General features: G+C 41.0%; 1 protein-coding gene across 3 annotated transcripts in view; it reads right to left on the bottom strand.

Moving 5' to 3' along the window:
• Window positions 1-16,269: 16,269 nt before the first annotated feature.
• Window positions 16,270-20,021, bottom strand: part of flrt1a (fibronectin leucine rich transmembrane protein 1a) — a 92,804-nt gene continuing 89,052 nt past the window's right edge. For all 3 annotated transcript variants that reach the window (XM_084730815.1, XM_084730814.1, XM_084730813.1), the window contains exon 3: window positions 16,270-19,466. In XM_084730815.1, the coding sequence (XP_084586941.1) occupies window positions 17,336-19,393 (2,058 nt within the window). In that variant the 5' untranslated portion in view covers window positions 19,394-19,466 and the 3' untranslated portion in view covers window positions 16,270-17,335. The remainder of the gene's footprint in view (window positions 19,467-20,021) is intronic.

Raw genomic sequence — 20,021 nt, 5'->3', positions numbered from 1 at the left:
TTGGTTCTTGTTAATAAATTTTTAAAGTGTTAAGACAAAAAAGCCCCGGTCCTTGTGCTGCCCTCTAGAAAAAAACTTGTTACGGAAACAAAAGTTATCATAAAACTTTTATGATCCAAAAGGGGGAGGGGTTATAGAAATTAGCAACCAGTTAGCAACAACTAGCAGGAAATGTTATCTTGAATAATGTGACCCTTCCTAAGTCCCGTCCCTTTTTGCTCTGTGCTCCAATAACAGTTGAAAAAACTTGGTCAACTTTTTCCTTCTCATATACATATGACATATATGACATATGGTCACATCTTAAGTCAGCTAATGTTAGCAAAATGCTAGCTAAATTGCAAGTTAATATTACAAAAGCGCTAGCTAACAAGCCAGCTATTATTGATGTCAATTACCTAGCTAGTTAGCCAGTGTTTTGCTAACATTAGCTAACTTAAAATGCAAATACATGTTGCTTTTACCCCCGACAACACTCTTTTAAAAATCTTCAAAATTCTTTTCAACACAGACGAGCCAGACACAGCAAGAATACAGGAAACTAAGTACAGGAAACAGGAGAGGAGAAAGTTGACAGAGGAACCAGTCTTACTTAAATGTCATTGGAGCACAGAGTGAAAAGATTCAGGATGCAGGAAGGGTCAGTTATAGATTCTTCTGCATTTGAACATAGATGAAAATATTTGGAATCATGTAAGTGCACAACTTAACAAAAATATCTAACATATGTTGAGTGTTTTTAGACATTTTAATGTGGAATTGTTACATATTGTAGCTTGAACAAATAGACAGAGCTGTATTTTCAGACAAAATAATAAATTACAGTGAATAAAAATGAATGGTTGGTTATTAGGTGCTTTTTATCTGACTGCCAGACTCTCTCCCACTCGCTTATAAACACACATAGACACACACACATCGGCTGACAGAGAAAAGACGCCTGCATTTTGTAAAGAATAATTTCTTTGACAGATGCCTGCTGTATACTGTATATTGTTCTGAGCAGCACATTTTCCCAGCAGAGAATTCTCCAAAGTTTCTATTAATCAGCTAAATTGTGTTATATTCCACGTAGGATTCACCCCCTATCAGCCTTATTATTGGTTCCTCCTGCCGTTTAGGACTGAAAACATTTCCATACACATCTTCAGCCAATTAGGAAGCAGCCCCAGCATGACTTTATTCAAATCCAAAGTGCATAACGACCAGACAAGCCCAACGTTCAATTATCCAGACTTCTTGAAAAGTGAAAATGCCAGATCTGCAGGTGTAAAAAGGAAACTTTTGCCCATACTGTCTGTGAAATAAAAGCAGGGGACACCACTATATCAGCCAAAATCAGACAAAGCAGTGCCCAGTGGAGCTTCACCCGTGAAGACAGAGAGCGTGCAGGCAAGAATGGAGTGCTCTGGCGTAAAGGGAGTGAAGCAGTGCAGAGGATGAAGGTACCCTCCCCATCTCAGCACTCAACTGTTATTGGTTCTCTGGATGGCCTGCAATCACCATTAAAATCTCAAAGGGCCCCGCTTTATGAGACAGTAAATTAAATTGATACTCCCCAATGTGAGATCCTCAGTGAGTATGAGATAAGGCTCCAATGAGAATCTTGTGACGGACCAAGAAATGTGAGAAACCTTGAGGAAGGTGTCACAGAGTGGGTCCACCCCAACCGTGATTGATTGCTAACAGAACAGAACGTGAATAAAACGCAAATAAAACGGACATGTTGATGTTGCAGGGTATCATCAGTGAATTTCTAAGCATTGTCATCCGGTCAATGAGGTTATTATTACAAGACTAACGCTGCATCCGAAATCACAAGCTAGGCACTACATACACAAAATGTGTACTATCTTGTGTAAATAAACAGTTGTGTTTGGGATGCACTTCTCAGTACATATCATGTCACTTCCTGATAAACAGAGATGTAGAGACATGTAATCATGGTAAAACATGACAACAATGAACTCATTTAAAAAATATTATGCCTACATGAAATCTTACTTACAATTAAACTGAAGTGTTACTGATGTTACACCAGAGCTGCCCTGATTGCTGCCTGCCTTATCTGCTATGTTGTTGTTATTGTTGTCACTACTACTTTGCTTTGTGGGATATTAATACCTGCATACTGCAATATTTCGCCGAAAATAGTATGCACCTCGAGTATTATTGCTTTGTTACTTTTTGGACCTACTAAAAAAATCTCACATACTATTATAGTATACTAAATAGCATGTTAGCATGGTCTGCAGCCGTGCTGTCATGAGGCTGTAAATGTATGTTGTATGCTAACAGGCGCACAATGACAATGCTATGTCAAGCAGGTGTGATAATTACAATCTTTACCATCTTAGTTTAGTGTATTAGCATACTAACATTATCTTAAATAGCACTGAACACAAAGTAAAGCTGAGTCTGATGGGAATATCATCACTTCTGCAGGTGTTCAGTCATAAACATTGAGATTTTGACAAAATGGTGGATTCATCTTCTGGGGACCAAGAATGTTCAAATTTTCCAACAGTCTCACAACAGTTTGTGAAACAGTCAGGAAATATGATCTTTTAGATTGGTGTAGACTATGTGCACTAATTTCCCTCTTTTTATAATGTCACTTAGCACCACAATCAAACTAATATAGTATTCATTGTTGTCTCATGTGGTCAAGTTGGCAAAAATAAATATGAAACCTCTGCTTACACTTTGAAAATAAAAGTCTCAGGTTGGTTTAGCGACTACAACTACTTGCTTTGGTTTGGGGAGAGATCATAGTTTGGGTTAAGGCTGTGTACTGAAGTTCGACTTTTATAGGCACAAATGAATTGCTTCAATAGTATCAAATATAGATAAATTACATTCCATACTAACTTTGAATACCTTTGGTGTAAATTTCCAAGTTCCTGTAAAACTTCTTTCAACTTAAGTTTAACCACATTGCGATATGTTTATATTTTTATCTTATGAAGATGTTTTGAATGCAAGGTTTATATTGTAATGTGTAATATAATTTTAATTTTGTTAAAATAGATTTGATAAAATTTGGATTTAAAAAAGTATTATTCAGGAAATCGATGTATTACTACCGTTAACAGTACAGAACATTTTGAATGATACCCAGCCCTAGCCCTAGTCAAAAACTATTGACCATTCGTGTCCATGTGCACAAATCTATGGATGACATTTCATGACTGTTTCACAAACAGCAGTGATCCACTCTGACTAAATTCATGGACCAGCCACTTGACTGACATTGTCATCCATAAAGCCAACATGTATAAAAATTAAATCATTCAATCTTTTGTGAAAATTGTTATGCCATAAAGCCTCCTGTATATTATTTGATTAATTGTTAAGTTTCAATTCACTGTTTACTTACATATGGGCCTCAGAAAAATGTACATTGAAGGAACTGATGCTGAGATGTACCATTGACTTGATTTTCATTGTTTCACAATATGTAGACTCAAATGTTTATGCCTGGAAAGCACACAGGATACACAGAGGCTCATCAAAAAGAACAGGGAGTTTCTATTTTGCTGCTGTGTTAAGCGTTAATTAGGCCAGATGAATCACATTTTGTATCTCTGTATCTCACAGCTGAGCACTGAACTTGAGCGTCTCTTATCTTGCAAGTACACAAGTACAGAAGCCAATCGCTGCTTCCAAAGATTGATTAATCACAAAAAAATTAGTAGATGTTTGCCTATTTCCATTTAAAGTTGGCCTCCAAATGTTTTGTTAAGTTATCCTTGCTTCTCACTGAGACAGGCAGATGGTCAACGTTTTCAGAGATGTCTTATTTAGCTGTTGGTCATGGTGTGTAGTGACTCACTCTCTGGAAACCTGTGTGCTTGATAAAATCAGATCCTGACGTGTTATCAGCATCCTCAGCCCACTCCTGGCTGTTTCTGCCTCGGAAACACTGCTGACTAACAGTTTGAGCCCAGTTGAGCAGAGCCTTCACCGCAACTGTTTCTCATGAGTGAAGATGAAAAACAGCGATGTATCTTATTGATCCATTTTTATAGCTGTGTTTAAATAGACCCTCACATTCCACAAATAATCAAAATAATAGCTTAATCGGGATAAAAGAGCCTCATGTTAACACCTCCATTGGAAAAGACTGGATCGGAAGGAATTTTCAGTGGAGTTGAGAGGGGTGGTGTAAACTTTTGATAATTAATTCAGGGAAAGTAATAACCGCTTTTCTCTCTGGATGGAATAAATATATTTTATTCTGTTCGTGTAGGGGTAGGTGATCTGTCTAAGGAAGATCTAACTATGGGTATACAAGACTACAGAACACGCTTCTTCCAAGACACATCTCCAAAACGCTCACAGTTAGATTTGGTTTAGCGAGCAAAACAGCACCAAAAAAAGTGACAGCACCAAAAAAACTTGGATAAGTTTAGGAAGGTTATTGGATCACTTCATTTAGCATCTATTTAAATAGTTAAATCATCATTTCTAATCAGTGATTTAAAACATATTGAAGAAATATTGACCTTGTAAACGTAGCTGTTGATAGGTTTGTTGTTTGAAATGTCATCAAGGACAGGGGGAGAATGCAGATCTTTGCTGGCTGTGACCTGTGACCCCTCAGGTCTGATGTAATGTCCAGCAGCTGTCTGAGAGTTAGTGAGCCATCTGTGACTCGCCTCACCCAGTGGCTCTGCTAGGCCCAGTTTAACCAAGCTTAAATTACACTTGACCTTTCAATGTCAAAGCGCAGTCAACAAACACCAAAGTGATCTTTCATGTTAAAACCCTGTATATTAGATACATAGACCCTCCGCTCCTGATGTAGAGAGCCAGAACCTAGAGGATACAGTTGTTTTTAGCACAGTTGATGACAATGATTTGCTCGGTGTAATGGATACGTTCAGTCAGAGCGGAGGGAGATGAACCATTAAAGTGATGTGTCAGTACCACCTACCTTTGAGGTGTTTGATCAGAATGGCTTTGTCGACAGTATCAGAGTGCCGCTCGAGTCTCAGATGATTAAACGTGAACACTCCAGTGGATCTGTCGTGGAGAGAAAACGACTCTTGATATTAAGATGAGTAGTCACTGTGAATTTGTCATAACAATATCTCTGACTCATGGCCTGGTAAGAGTTTATCCACTGAGATTTTTCAAAGACGAAACTCTTGAAAGGTAAAAACCTACCTGAGAGCCAGAGGGGGAAAAAACAGATTGAACAGGACGGTTTTAAATTGCTAATTAAATTGAATGACAATAAAGATCTTGAACTTGAATCGCAGATAGTGGCGCCCTGCCCTTTTTTAGACATGCAAGAGGGTCAGTCTCAGTGATGAGACATGTAATTCCTCAACCAGATGTGAAAAGCACAGCATTGCTTCATCTTATGAGCCTATTATTCTTCATGCTGCCTTACAACCACCTACTGCCATTTCCCAGCAGCCACTCCTTTCATTGTGAAATTTGAATCGGCCTGGTTAGATAAATGACACAATCTGATATGACAGCGCAGTATGAATGCAGCAAGACAGGTGTACGAGAAGGGGGTACTTATCTTTGAGTGTATAATGAGGTGGTGGAGGGGTTATGGGAGTTAGAATGGTGTCAGCAGCTGGGCTGGTGTGTAAATGTCTATCAGAGACAATGCAACTGAGAGACTAGAGTAATGGAAATCAATGGTGCCTACAAGCATCTAGTGTGCAACAAATATGTTCTTTTCAGTAATTATTCTATAGAAAGACTATAGGGAAAGATGAGACAGGAAACATTTTAAATGGTATAAAACATTCTCAACATTCTAGTTAGCATATACAGTATTACTGTATAATGATGAAATAAACTGAATATTCATCATTAAACAAGTCTACTTCAGCTAGTGGCTGTCTGAGGCTGTACTTGTCAAGAGCTGCTTTGAGCTAAATGCTCGAGCTAAAGATCATGCTGACATGCTGATGCAAAGCATGAGCAGGTATAATGTTGACCTTCTTCACCATCTTAGTTTAGTTTGTCGGCATGCTAACAATTGCTAATTAACACTAAATACAGCTGAGGCTGATGTCAGTGTCATTCATTTGGCAGGTGTTTGGTCATAAACTAAGATAGATGGAAAGTCTAAGGAAAGTGATTAAATACAAATCATCATGAGAGGGATATGGATGTCTGGACTATTGACAACATGACAGCTCCCCAAAAGTGAAACCAAATTGATCGTCGCCCTGGTGGCTGGCTGGAGTATAGGTCATAAATCTATAGACCATTTTACATTTTGCAAACAATGAACAAGATGTGCATGCAGTTTGGCACACCACAACAGCTTGTCAATTGGCGCTGCAATCACGAGCAATTTTGATCATGTAGTCAGACCAGTCAAGACGTTAACTAGCTTGGCGCAGTAGACGCTGCTCTGCAACGGTCGTGATCCTGTCCAACTTGACCAGAGTGTTATTGATTCTGACAACTGTACATGCAAAAACAAGACATTTTGGTCATTTTGGTGCTTGATGTTTGCAGCTTAATAATTCGTCTGGATGACTACAGGAGACTGATGCCTCCATTACCAAAAGGCGCTTGCAGCTTTGTGATGATGTCAGCTGAAAAAGGGTCTATACTTTCTTATGGAACTCTTAACAACCATGTTAGCTGGGGTAAACTAAAAAGTCAAAATAGACATCAAATGTTCTTTTTTTCATATTAGTTTTTTAATTAGTTATTTGATAATATAAAAATTGAGTTTCACATCATGATTGACAGCTGAGCTCTGCTGGCGATTGAGCTGACCAGGAGCAGGAGCAGTGTTAAGTGTTGAGTTTTATGCCATGATGTTGAAGTAGGAAAAAATGCACTGCTTTTCAGGTTGTACAGGGTAACTACATAACCATTTACCAATGGAATAAGGGTACTCAATGGCAGTATAAGAGGAAACACCACAATATGCAAGCGCAATGCAAATATACCTCATTTTTTAAAGTTTTTTTCTAGAGAACCCCTAATATTTTGCTGTTGAGGCTTTCAGGGGGTCTCATATATCAATATTTCACACCATGGCCGGGTATATGGGCAGAATCTCAATACCATGGCTCCAACCACAGTCATTACTGTGCAGACACCTGCTCCATATGACATCTCCAGTGCAAGATGACAATGCTCATATCTGGGATATTTTGGCTTCATTTTTGTACAGTGGGAGGAAGTGGAGACACATTGTCCATCTTTATTTTACAGTCAGTGGTCTGGACCAAAGTGGTGGACCAACTGACAGACCCACATCCCCAGAGCCATGCTGCTATGTGGCAACAAACTGACAGCTTTAAAGACTGACTAAAACCAATAGCTGTTAAAAGATAGTTATGGAACAAACAGTTTGAAGAGTGATTTATACATATTGAATTTCATCAGTGCTAAACTGAGTGCTGAAATTCAAGTTATCTTTTTCTTTTTCTTTTTTTTTAAATATCCTGTTAGGGAAACAAATTTCACTTTTCCTTCTGTGCCATAGCTCACATTTAATCACATAGCAACCAGACATCCTCTCTTCAAAATATTTATTTTGCCCTCAGTATCCAACAGGAATAGTGTGATTGTTCAAAGGCAGTCATTTACAAAAACACACAAATGAAATATGATTAGAAAAAAGACTAAATGATTCTCTCCAGATAACAGACATGTAGGCAACCTTTGTTTTAAATTTGAAGAGAAACATATAATCCTCTTTGAAAACCTTTTTCTGACTGAAAACTGAAGTGACAATTGCATGCCGGTTTGGCAGTTGGAAGATGTGACGGTAACACTGAAGAGCGCAGTTTTTCTTAGAAACAGATTCCAACAGCATGCTTCATTTGTCTTCTCTATTAGTTCTTATCCAGAACAAGTTTGGGCATGAACACACAAACACACACAGAGAACAGGACCACCTGTCCAGAGAGAGTGGCCAAGTTGCACAAATTCAGCCAGCATGCACATAAGCTTTTTCTCTTAATGGTATTAGTTTTATTAAGTGACTCCTACAGAACGTATTTACTATCTGAGCCCATCCAGAACGACTGCATCAGTAATATCCCCCTGATCTAATTGTAAAACAGCAAAGCTAAATTGGTTTACAAAATGTAATTTTATTCCAGTCTGGAGCACCACCTCGGTAATTTGAGCCACATCACGGTGATTACTACCACTTCAGAATAAATAGCGCACTTCATACAGATGTCAGGGTACCTACCGTAGATTTGTGCTGCAACAAATTTTTCTTTGGTAATACTCTGCTTCAATCCGCTCTCACACCTACACACAAACACTCTGTCGCCATTATTTCTGTTCTACATTAACTAATCAGAAAACAAAGCAAGTTTAAATGAAAAAAACAATACAGCATGCCTGCAGCAGCTCAACACAGGCTGTTTCTGAGACCTTGGAGATTAACATGAGTTGGCTGATACTATAGGATCATTGTGCTTTAATAAAATGTCTGAAGGTAAGAAATCCTGACTGATTAACGTTGATGTGTCACTAATAGGGACAGACACAGTACAATTTAAAACACATATTTCTTCATTTTACCTGTCATGCTGTGTATCCATCTAGATTGTTTTGGTGAGTTGCTGAGTTTTGGATATATTGGCCACAGAAATGTCTGCCTTCTCCCATATATAATAGAACTGAATGGGACTCAGCTTGTGGTGCTCAATGGACTAAAAAATTTATATGAAAAAGTCAACAGCAGTGCCTCTTGCCAGAAATTATGAGCTGGGTACTCCAGATAGTCCACAGACCTTAGAACTAACTGCTTGTCTACACTGTTTTGGTGATTAGAGCAGAGAGATTGAAGTTCAGCAATAAAATTGTCTAGTGGCGGTAAATGTACAGTTTGTCCACAAATAGATACTGCAGAAGTTCAAGAAGTCTTGCTTCTCAGCTGCAGGGTAAAGTGAAGGGTGAGTCAGTCAGTGGGATTAAACTGGAGCAGAGTGAGCTGCTCTCTGGCTCTGAAGCACACTGTGCTCGATCTAGGTTACAAAATGTGGATTAAAAAATGTATTGAGTTCCTTTTTCTAGGCATCTTTTTCTAGGCATCAACCTTCAACCATCAACCACACACAATGCTGAAAAAATAGACAAAGTCCAAATAAACACTATTACTCCTGTCAGACACAGGTGGGACACGAGATGCATAGAGCTGGTGCAGACAGCTGCATACATAACAAGTAAATAATAATAGATAAATAAGAGTGCTTCTGTTACATAAGATGTGCATGTGACAAACATGTCTGATTCGAGACAGGAGTAAGAACTATTTTTCTTTCTACCAAACTACACCTGCCAACCATATCATTGTGCATAAGGAAGTCCGTGGTCTTGTGATACCTGACAATCAGAGATCTCGCCGCCTGCAGATCATGTGGGGATTTCTGAACAGCTGCCCTAAAGACTTTGCTGTTTAAACTCTCTGATTGTTTCCACCATTGAGCAAACTGTTTAGAGACTGACTTGCAAGACTATGAAGTGTGCATCTACTCATGGAGGAAAGGTTACAGCTCAGCCAAGTAGGATGACCTTAATTTTTACATCCTGTGCTATTAAAAGCATGAGTCTCTAACCCATAAGGTTCACCTGCGTGGTGATACAACTGTAGTATAGTCGTAAGAAAATAGCTCCTACATGAAACTGCACATAACCAGGTTTGTGGATTATCTTGAGAAATCAGGTCATGATTTCTGGAAAGAGACATTTTCAAAAGTGCCATCACGTCCCATTAGATTTAAGAGAGCAAGCAAACTCTGCAACTAACACCAAAATAATCTTGATGGATAAATAACACTACAGTTAAGAGGAAAAATATGTATTTTTTAATGTAGGAAAACTGATTGTTATCAGGTCCCTTCCATCTGAGCAGCTATGTGGTTTTACTCTTTTAACAACATGTCACTTCTAGTAAAAATAAGAGCTCAGTTGAAGTCAAGATCAAAAGCATATACAATACTGTTATTCCAATATACAGAATTGAGATCCACTTCATGCCACAGTCACACCAGTGAGCTCCAGCTAACAAGCTCAGCCTCATCTCTTGGGGAAAGGGATTATGACTGGCTCCCAATCTGCAGTTGTGTCTTTGTTTACACATCCCAAGGCCTTCGGTGCCTGGTCAGTGGTCGAGAGGGAAATGGCCGACCAAGAGAGGAACATTTCAGGCTTTCCAGTGCCATGATCATCATGACTGGTCTTTCCTTCTGCACGGCAATGCAATCCAAGTCCATCATAACCGGATTCCTGCTTGTGTAGAGAGTACAGAATGCTCTCTACCTTTGTATTTGTATATCTCAAATCTCTCATTTATCACCTCCCGAAACACAGATGTTATTTTTGAGACCTTGGACTGTTTTCTCTATTTATACTGCAGGGCTCTGAGTTCTTTGATTAGATTTTGTGATTACACATGAAGCAACAAGAGAAAGAAAAGGTCTTAACCTGATCTTTAGTAATGACTTGCAGTTCTTTCTTTGGGATTCAGGATTGCTCTGTTGTGACTTCTGAAAAAGGAAAAGTTAATACAGAGTTTGCACCATGTTGCGTACCCTGCAGGGAGCCAGCAATACAGTTTCTCTCCCTACTTTTAGAAATTGTGTTGTGGCCATTGCAGTCTTCTCAGGATCTAAAAGGGCTCAGACAAGGCGTTCCTTCCAGAATCCATGCAGCATTATATTACTCTTATCCAAGATGATCAGACTGCCAGCTTATCAACCCTTAACTGTTGAAATCTTGGAAAAACATTATTAAACCATCTGTGTTAGAAACGAAGCAAGCCCATCTGCTCTGAGACTCCACAACGGCTCCCATCGCCAACATCTCCAAGATCTCTTTCTCTGCAATATCCCCCCTTTAGCCTCATTTCCAATATTGTATTTCTCATATTTCATTCCCCTCGCCTTTTTTCTCACAGCACGACGAGATTTACAGGGGGCGGTCTTAAATCGTCCAGGGGTGAGGCAAGAAATAGGTTACTGCCCAGCCTTCTGGCCACAGTTATTTGAGTTGTGATCCAGCTGACCATGACAATAGGATACTCCTTCATGTCTGTGAGCACAAAAGGTGCTTGAGAGGAGTGCGCTGTCCAAGACGAGCAGAGACATATGTACTGCTGGCAGTGAAGCCATTGTCAGTGACCATGAAGCCAGAAAGGGCTTTCCTTCAGATGTAGGCTGCAAGAATGATCTTTCTTTGGCATCTTGCTTAATGCAGTTTACATACTGACTGTAGTGGCACTGATTTCTGAATTCTTCATCTCCAGGGTGAAATTGCTTTACAGAAACTTTTTGAATTTTTTTTGACAAATGCATTTCCACCATAAATTGGCATCTTAGTGAGACAACTATGATTATCCTGTCTATGACTTGAAAGTCATAGTTCTCCACCAATTTAACATTGCATTCTTATAACATTTTGGAATTCACAACTGACAATCAAAAATGATACATATATCATATTATATATATATATAAACGGCCACTGACATTTCAGTTGGAGATGTGGGCGTGTAACACTCAGAGACAGTTGCATAAGCAGACAGAGATTCCGGGTCTGAAAAGTAAAGCCTTTGAAGAAGTGCCCTAAACCTGCAGTCTTTCTAATGGCCAGCAGGGGCAAACCTCACAGGCTGCAAAAATTAGTCTGATTATATGGAAGTCTATGAGAAAATAACATTACCTCTCCCTTGATGTATGACCTCAGTCAACAGTTTACTAATGAGTTTATGGTCTCAATCAATACTTTCAAGTCTTCTTCTATATAGTATGATGTTCATTTTGTAAGATGTGGTCCAATTTGGAGTAAATTGGACAATTTAACAGGGCATGCTTTCAGGTGGGCCTACCATGTGTTTGACAAGCCATTCTCAGTCTAGTGCAACACAAAGGGCCCATGAAACCTAGATCAAACTGTCAAACAAGATAGTACTGATCAAATATGGATCAACATTCTGTTACTACATCGCCAATTTCTCACTTAAAATGTTTTCAGAAACATATTTTAGCGTACTGTTTAGCTGTAAAATGAGAAAAATGGTGACCTGGCAGGTCACAATTATTTCTTGCTGAATGGACAAGCCAAAACCAAGCACTGCCCAAGTCACAGTACGTCACCCACCAGCTCCATAGTATTCACTCAATGGTACTGCACATGCTCTGGTTTCGAAAAACCAGGATAGCAAACCCTGAAATGCCAAAACAGAAACAAAACAACCCACAAATCACACAAATTTCCACACATGCAGTAGTACTCATTAAGACCTGCATGCTGACTTTGATGTGTAAAATTGGTAGAGTTAAAATTGGTAGAGTTAAGCCTTTAACCAGATGGAATTGGTCATATAGAGGGTCCAGCAGATCATAATGCATTAATGCACTTTTTCATTTCAGCAAGTTCTACCTCAACCATACCCTCAATCAACATGCTAGAGAAGTAAAGATGTGATGAGGCCCTTTCAGGTGTTTTGTTACCTCCTGGTTTTTCATTCAGAGTCTCAGAGGTATGTATAAACTTGATGTATTTCTATCAACCTTGAAATTAATTAACTTGTGTTGGGTTGATTCACAGCTCGAGTATGTTCAGGAGGGGATAATACAATCAAATTCTGTTGCTCAGCATGGGGAATTCAGATGCCATTACAATACTTTGCAACAGCAGACACATTGCTGATCAGCAGTGATGCTCATTAAATCTCTCACAAACTTACCACATTGCCATGGGCATAGACAGTAAAAAAAAAAAAAATGGCAGAACATTTCAGTTCTATGGCAATCAAATGTGAGACGGCAAGAAATCCAAGTTGTACTGAAGAAGAAAAATGAAACAAAACAATGGTGGTATGATAACAAAGGGTGGATGACTTCTTTTGGAGTTTCAACACTTTTAGCTGAAGTTAACAGTTGGTGGTTCTCTTGAGTGCCTTTTCAGTCCAACAACCGTTAAATCCACTATTCAGACCACAGACGTTAGGAATAAGCTTACTACTGACACAGCCAGGCACAAGAGGATTGCGAGTACACAAAAGCCGCCAATGGATTCTAAATTTCTACTTAATCAGTCTTCACTGTTTTCAAGCAAAAGAGATAAATGTGAGGCGCTGCTTTTGTGTCTACAGCTTGCCATCGTGTACCAACAAATTTAGTTTTTTGTCATGTCAATACTAGAGAATAACTCTGGGAGACACAACACAACACATTAGTGGGTGAATCTATTTTTTCGGTCACATTTCACATTCCTCTGGCTGGGAGCGGTGCTGGTGTCATGCCAGAATGGGAGTGGTGATCTTATGGACATAAGACTTAAGAGGACGTTGACAGTGGAAGGTAAGAAGAGGAGAAGAGAGACAGACTGAGTAAGAGGCCAGTGGACACGACTTAATGTTGGACTGGCTTTTAGCTTTTGTGAAAACTTTGTGAAATAAAAGGCTCCAGGACAGACGCCGCGCTGACCTTCTTGCTAAGTCATATTAGTCAGCTTGCTAGTCTTGCTTTGTTGCATTTGCTTAATGTTTGTGTTAGTAACGTTGTTGACTTGAACAAAGTACAAAAGTTGCTACTGAAAACGAATGCTACTGTCATTTTCCCCTAGGTTTTTATTTGACATGGATGAAATTATTTCATCCACAGATAGTGGACTGGATACTTCTTCAGGTGAGGGTAGATAAGTGAACATATACTTGTATTTATTTGTGATGAAATGACAGATAAGCTGCCACATGTACACCAGGACAGTATTCCCACTCTGTATCCCTCACAAAATATGACATTATTGGCTACTCTATTAAGTACACCAATAAGGAAATATTTTTTTAAACCTAAATTCTTTGCTTGTTGACTCATATATTATGTTATGCTTTGGCAAATAAATCAGCAAATTGTGTGCATTTGCACAATGGAACAAACAGAAGTGCCCAAATTAGCATTATCTTGTTGAAACAAAGACGTCTCTGAAAAAGACGTTGTCTGGATGGCAGCGTATGTTGCTCCAAAACCTGTATGTACCTTTCAGCATGAATGAGGCTTTCGTAGGGGTGACAGTTAGTCATGAAGCCATGGGCGCTAACATACCACCGTACCATCACAGATAGCGCTGGTAACAATCTGGAGGGTCCTTTTCCTCTTTAGTCTGGAAGTCATGACGTCATGATTTCTGAACACAATCTGAAACATGGACTCCTCAGGCCACAGCACTTTTTTCCACTTTGTGTCAGTTCATCTCAGATGAGCTCGGGCCCAGAGAAGTCTGTAGCGTTTCTGGATGTTGTTGATATATGACTTTCTCATTGCATGTTAGAGTCTTAACTTGCATTTGTAGATGCTGCGACAAACTGTTTACTGACAATGTTTCTCCAAAGTATTTCTGAGTCAGTGTAGTATCTTTTATACAATTATGTGAGTCTTTAATGCAGTTTTTAATGCAGTGCTGCCCGAGGGGTCAAAAGTCATTCGGCGTTGGATTTCAGCCTTGCTCCTAAAGTGCAGAGATTTCTTTGGATCCTCAGAATCTTTTTATGATATTATGGACTGTAGATAGTGAAATCACTAAATTCCTTGCGGTTTAGTGTTGAGAAATGTTGTTAAACTTAAAACTTTTGGACTGTTTGCCCGTTACAATCATAACAAATGCATGTGTACAGCTGTCCATACTTATGACAGCAGCGTATACAAGAATTGCGCTCTGACTTGTACTGCAAATGAAATAACTTTGTTTTCCTTTACTAAATTAGCAGGCGGCTGTGTCAGAAAGGTATCCAGCTGATGCACAGACACAGTCCCTCAACTTAACTGAAATTACAACCCAGCAGAAGCTGATTACACCATTTTATCCTAAGTATTTTGATGAAGTTGCTCATTTGGAGCTTATTCAGCCATGTGGAGTCCCCGGCTGCATGTCAACATAAACTCACAGAGGGCAGCAGCCTGTTGACTTCCAAGCTCCATCTCAGCAAGCTGCAAGTGTCTGGCCTCAGGCTGTAGCTGGCACTGTTTTATCCCAGCACTTCTCAGGGCCTGTGTCAGATCAAAACAATATGTATGTCTAATCTTTTGCTTGAAAGCTGGTTTCTTGAATTTTATCCCCTACCAATACCTCAATGAGTCATAAAAAATATTCTCCTCGGGCATGAGGTGAAATGACAGGTTGCAGTAATAACAAGATTATAAAACTTTTTATTGATCCCCTCTGAAGATGAATTTATAAAGCAAATTCCACACATATCTCAGGTTCACATAGTTTTGTTTTTTTTTACGCAAAGTTATGGCACCATTACTTTCTATAATTTCACCAGAAAAAATATTCATGTGGCTGCGGCCATGGTTTTATTTATACAAATGATGAGGAAGAAGTACGTGTCTTGAATAGACCCACTGTAAAATAGTAATTACACTATATCAACATTCCCCAAAACAGAATTAGCCAGGCCGGTAAGATGTTGTTTGTTTAAGCCAGTGATTTCGGGTGCAAGATAAAATATACATTCCACTGACATATTATCTGACACCAGTGTAAAACTCTTGCGGACAGAACAGTCAAGGAAGCTCGATTGGTTTCCCCTTTGGAAGCAACACAGTGGTAAACAGCTGATGGACAATATTAAAACCCAAGGGGAGAAGCTGAGTATGACAAACAGATTTATGCATGGGTGCACTCCACCGCGCCAGAGCCATCAATTCTGTATCTTTTTCAGTGCCTGGAGATGTTTCTTTAGCCTCTGTCTCCTCCGTGCCTGTCATTACATTTATCCCTGCTCGCTGCTAAGTGCTAATACATTTACATTTTTAGTGCTGCTCAGTAATAAAAGAGGTGGAATGAGTGGAGGCCTTTCAGCACTGCTAAAACAAACATCAATGAACTCACCTCACTGAGGAGTCACCCCGACCCCCCAAACTCCCTCTCCCCCCCTCCCACCACTCCAGTCCATCCACCCACCCTCCCACGGCTTGGCTGCTGCTCCACAGTGCAGGTCAACAACAGTGTTGCGGTTTGAGTCTCCTCAGTTGCACTCGTGGTTCTCGGCCTCATTTCGAGGTTCACTAACAAGAGTCACACAGCAGGTTCCACGTTTCGTCCAGTCTGGATTCTCTGTGAACGCCGTTGTCACTTTAAGAATGTGGAGGAAACACGTTGTAACAAAAAATGAAGTCACAGGTTAAGCACACGGGCAGTAAATGGAAGCAAAAAGATTGAGGTTGGTGTCTAATGTCTCAGTGGACTGACATGCTAGTCTTTGGGTGGGGTCTAATTTTCCAAATGACACACGATAAACAGTCTCACTCAAGATTTCACTCTGCTGCATTTAAGAAAACATGAACCTGGAGACAGCCATCAGGATATTTTCTTCACTTCTCATATTTTTGTTGTTTGGATGAAACAAATCCACTGTCTTCATCAAAGCTGCGTTTCATCAATAATGACAAACATGAGGATGAAAATAAGAAAGAAAGCAATTTTAGCAGAGACAAAAACCATCACATAAGGAACAAAATAAATAAATAAAGAGAGAGCTGTGCAGGATTTGATCGCTAAACAAACCACTGATAAAAATAGCAAAGCATTTTTCAAACACAGCCCAGTCGGTATCTAAGTAAAATATCTACACGCTCGTGCCACATCTCGTCTGATGCAGCACTACAATACTGATCTCAGGTGGATGATCTCGAGAGGTATAACCAAGGCTGAGCAGCCCTGATAAGATCTTCACCCTGCCAACTACTGAATAAGGTAATAACAAGCCTACTTTAAGACACGTGGTTATTGGGTTGTTTGAAATAGAACAATTCACAGCTTTACACAGCCCTTTCCTTGAATAGCTGGTAGGGCACATCAATATAGTTGAGGCATTTGGAACAATGAGTAGATGAGACCACATACTGTGTATGACCAGTGAGCAGGAAAGAGTACCAAAAATGTCAGTTTCTCAATATATCTTAATCCGTTTTGAATCGACTGCTGTGGCTCCTGTGCGTGAAAGAGGAACTCTACCTGCACCTACTGCTAAGTTTGACCTTTCCACAGTGTATACATTCTTTGCCTACATGTCACAGGGAAAGAGCAGAAAAGAAAACATACACAGGCCATTACTAAGATGGTGGAGAAACAGTCAGCTGTGCATTTACACCTGGGGCACCGGCTGCTGCTTCCTGCAGTGAACTGTTCCCATATGGTCTCAGTTCCACTTAATCACATACAGTACTTTCAGTGCAGTGAACAGCAGGTAATTTGGAATGGGAGACCAGAAGAAGAAGGCACAGAGGGGTGCTTCAGAAGTGTCCATGCGAAGGGAAATTGTGCATCTATACAGTTTATCAATAACACTGTGAACAGGATCTGGTACAGTACATCATGTGTAACAGTAGTCTATATCTGGGATTCCTCCTTCTCTGTAACCACGGTTGGTGCCATGTCCTGCATTAGAAACATGGTTGGCACTTTTGTACAGGCCAGTGCCGTTGGAGGGGAATATGGTATGAATGATGTAATCCTCCCGTAGGGGTTTAGGCTGCATTGGCTGGCAAGCTGCCATTGGTGTCATCTGGAACCCTGGACCACGGATCTCCAAAATGGTATTGTCCTTCTTGGTGCCTGACTCGATGTAATCATCATAGTTCTTGCTTTTTCGGGAGCTGCTCCGAGTGTAGTGGTCACGGGGACACAAATGCCCAGTCCTGTGTCCGTACCAACAGAAGACTCCAAAGATAAGAGCCAAAGATACAATGGCGGTGGCTCCACCAATAATCCCTGCCAGGGGCAGCACTGTCATCTGCTGTGAGTTTTCATCATCCTCCTCCTCCAGTGGGCTGAGGTCTGACGTTTCGGCTTTTGCACACACCAGAGCTTCATCAGACTCAGCATCTCCAGAAATTCCTCCTTTGCTTTCTGAACTGGCAGGGAGTGGCACCATGCAGATGATGTAGCTGGAGCGTGGTTGCAGAGAGGTCAGCAGGTACTCTCGACGGTCACCCCGGACAAGAGTCTCTGTGATCGATCCCATTGCATTCCCAGTGCCCAGTCGAAGCCAGCTCAGCCTGAAGGAGGAGCTGGGCTGGGCCACACTCCAGGTAACACGGACGCTGTTGTGGGAGAGTGGCTTCACATTGAGTGCCAGGCTCTTCCCCACACCACTGCTGCTCAGAGTGTAGTCTAAGCCAGAGTCAGGAAGCCCCAGGCCGGGTCGTTTTGAGCGGAGGGTGAAGAGAGAGCCCTGTGGAGGGGTTTGGGTGGTAGAGCTATCGACCCCACCTCCACCCACTCTATCTTTGGTCCCCGCTGTCCTCACCACCTCACACTCCTCCATCTCGCTGCTGAGGTCTGTCAAAGCCATGTCTCGCACCCTGTCCGGCCCATGGCAAGTGAGACCTCTCACAGTGATGGAGTTCCCACGGGCATGCAGCCAGTCATACAGCCAGCGCAGGTTGCAGCCGCAGTGCCAAGGGTTCCCTCGAACCAGCAGCTGACCAAGACTGTCCAGGTCTTTGAACAGTCCCCTCGGCAGGGTAGTCAGATTGTTTCCTGACAGGTCCAGCCTCTGCAACCTGCGCATGCCGTCCAAGGAGCCACGAGGCATATGAGTCAGGGCATTGTCCTGTAGAGACAGGCGCTGAAGGTGGGCACTAGGCAGGTTGACAGGTGGGGTCTGGAGGGAGTTACGGACCAGAGACAACTCGGTCAAGTTGGAGAGGCGGGAGAATGTATCATCGGCAATGCGCTGGTTTGCCAAAAGGTTCCCATCCAGGACAAGACATCTAAGTGAGGCAAGGCCTCGGAAGGCATGGGTTGGGATAGTGGAGATTCGGTTGTCATCCAGACGGAGTTCTTCCAGAGAGGCAGGCAGTCCTGAGGGGATACTAGACAGGTGATTGCGTGAAAGGAAAAGTAGGCGTAACCGTGGGTTGTCAGCAAAGGCCTGGTCCTCAATACTGACAGTGGAAATAGAGTTGTCGTCCAAGTGGAGCTTTTCTAACAAGGGCATCCGAGCCAGCGCACTACGAGGAATAGTGCGTATGTTGTTGTCCTGCAAATGAAGTTCACGGACGGATGGTGGCAGGTGCAAGGGGAATTCATCCAGTTCATTATCATAGAGGTAGACCACACGGACAGAAAGTTGGTGCTCCAAAGAGGTGGGCAAACCCGGGTTGTTTATGTGGTTGTTCTGAAGGTAGAGGACAGATGCTGAAGGAGGCAGTGATGGGATGGAGCTCAGGCCACGATCATTACAGTAGATAAAGTCCTCATCACACCTGCATACAGATGGGCATATCATGTCCCTGTCGCCAATGTACCCTTGTATCGTGGCTGTAGCAAACTGAAGCATGCCGGCACGTAGTGTCAAGCAAAGAAACAGCAGGAAGAGCCGTGCCTGCAGTTTAGCCACACCTACAGGTGCCATTATGATAAACATGAGTGCTGTCTCTGTTTCCAGGTCTGTTGTTAATCCTCAGACAGTGGTGAGCTGGAATCCTGTGACCTCCACCCTGAGAGACAAAGAGGAATTACAGTCAGCACTGATGAATTAGTTCATGCTCAAGTGAGACAAGACAACTAAGGTGATTTCAGTGACATTTCGCTTTCACTTTCATTTTCAGCTCTATACTTTGATTATCATGTCTATTATGCAAAATTATAATCTAGGAACATGATCACATCTAAACAGAAGTTACAGAGACATCTTGTGCTCAATTACATGATTGTTTTATTTTTTCAGAATTAATAATGATATCATCAGATGTGCACACATGGATGGATCTGTGAGGATCTCTATCACAGCCTCTTACAATATTCTGCCAAAACCATAGAGACATAAAGATAACTGTACAGCCAACAATCATTATGTTGACTTACCAAAAGTAATCCCAGATTACAGACAGTTCTAAGACTAAACTTAAGCATGTCCTGTACTGACTGTTCAAAGCAGAGTGAATATTTAGTCTTGGGAAGAGCAACTCAAATCCAATCCTACATTTAGAAGTAAGCCTTGTGCATAGATATGAACTCTTGAGAATATTCTCCACTTCTAAATTATTTAAGAG

Source organism: Lutjanus erythropterus, chromosome 11, assembly GCF_056507025.1.
Source record: "Lutjanus erythropterus isolate fLutEry1 chromosome 11, fLutEry1.hap2, whole genome shotgun sequence".
Classification (NCBI taxonomy): domain Eukaryota; kingdom Metazoa; phylum Chordata; class Actinopteri; order Lutjaniformes; family Lutjanidae; genus Lutjanus; species Lutjanus erythropterus.
This window is presented reverse-complemented; position numbering and strand designations above follow the sequence as displayed.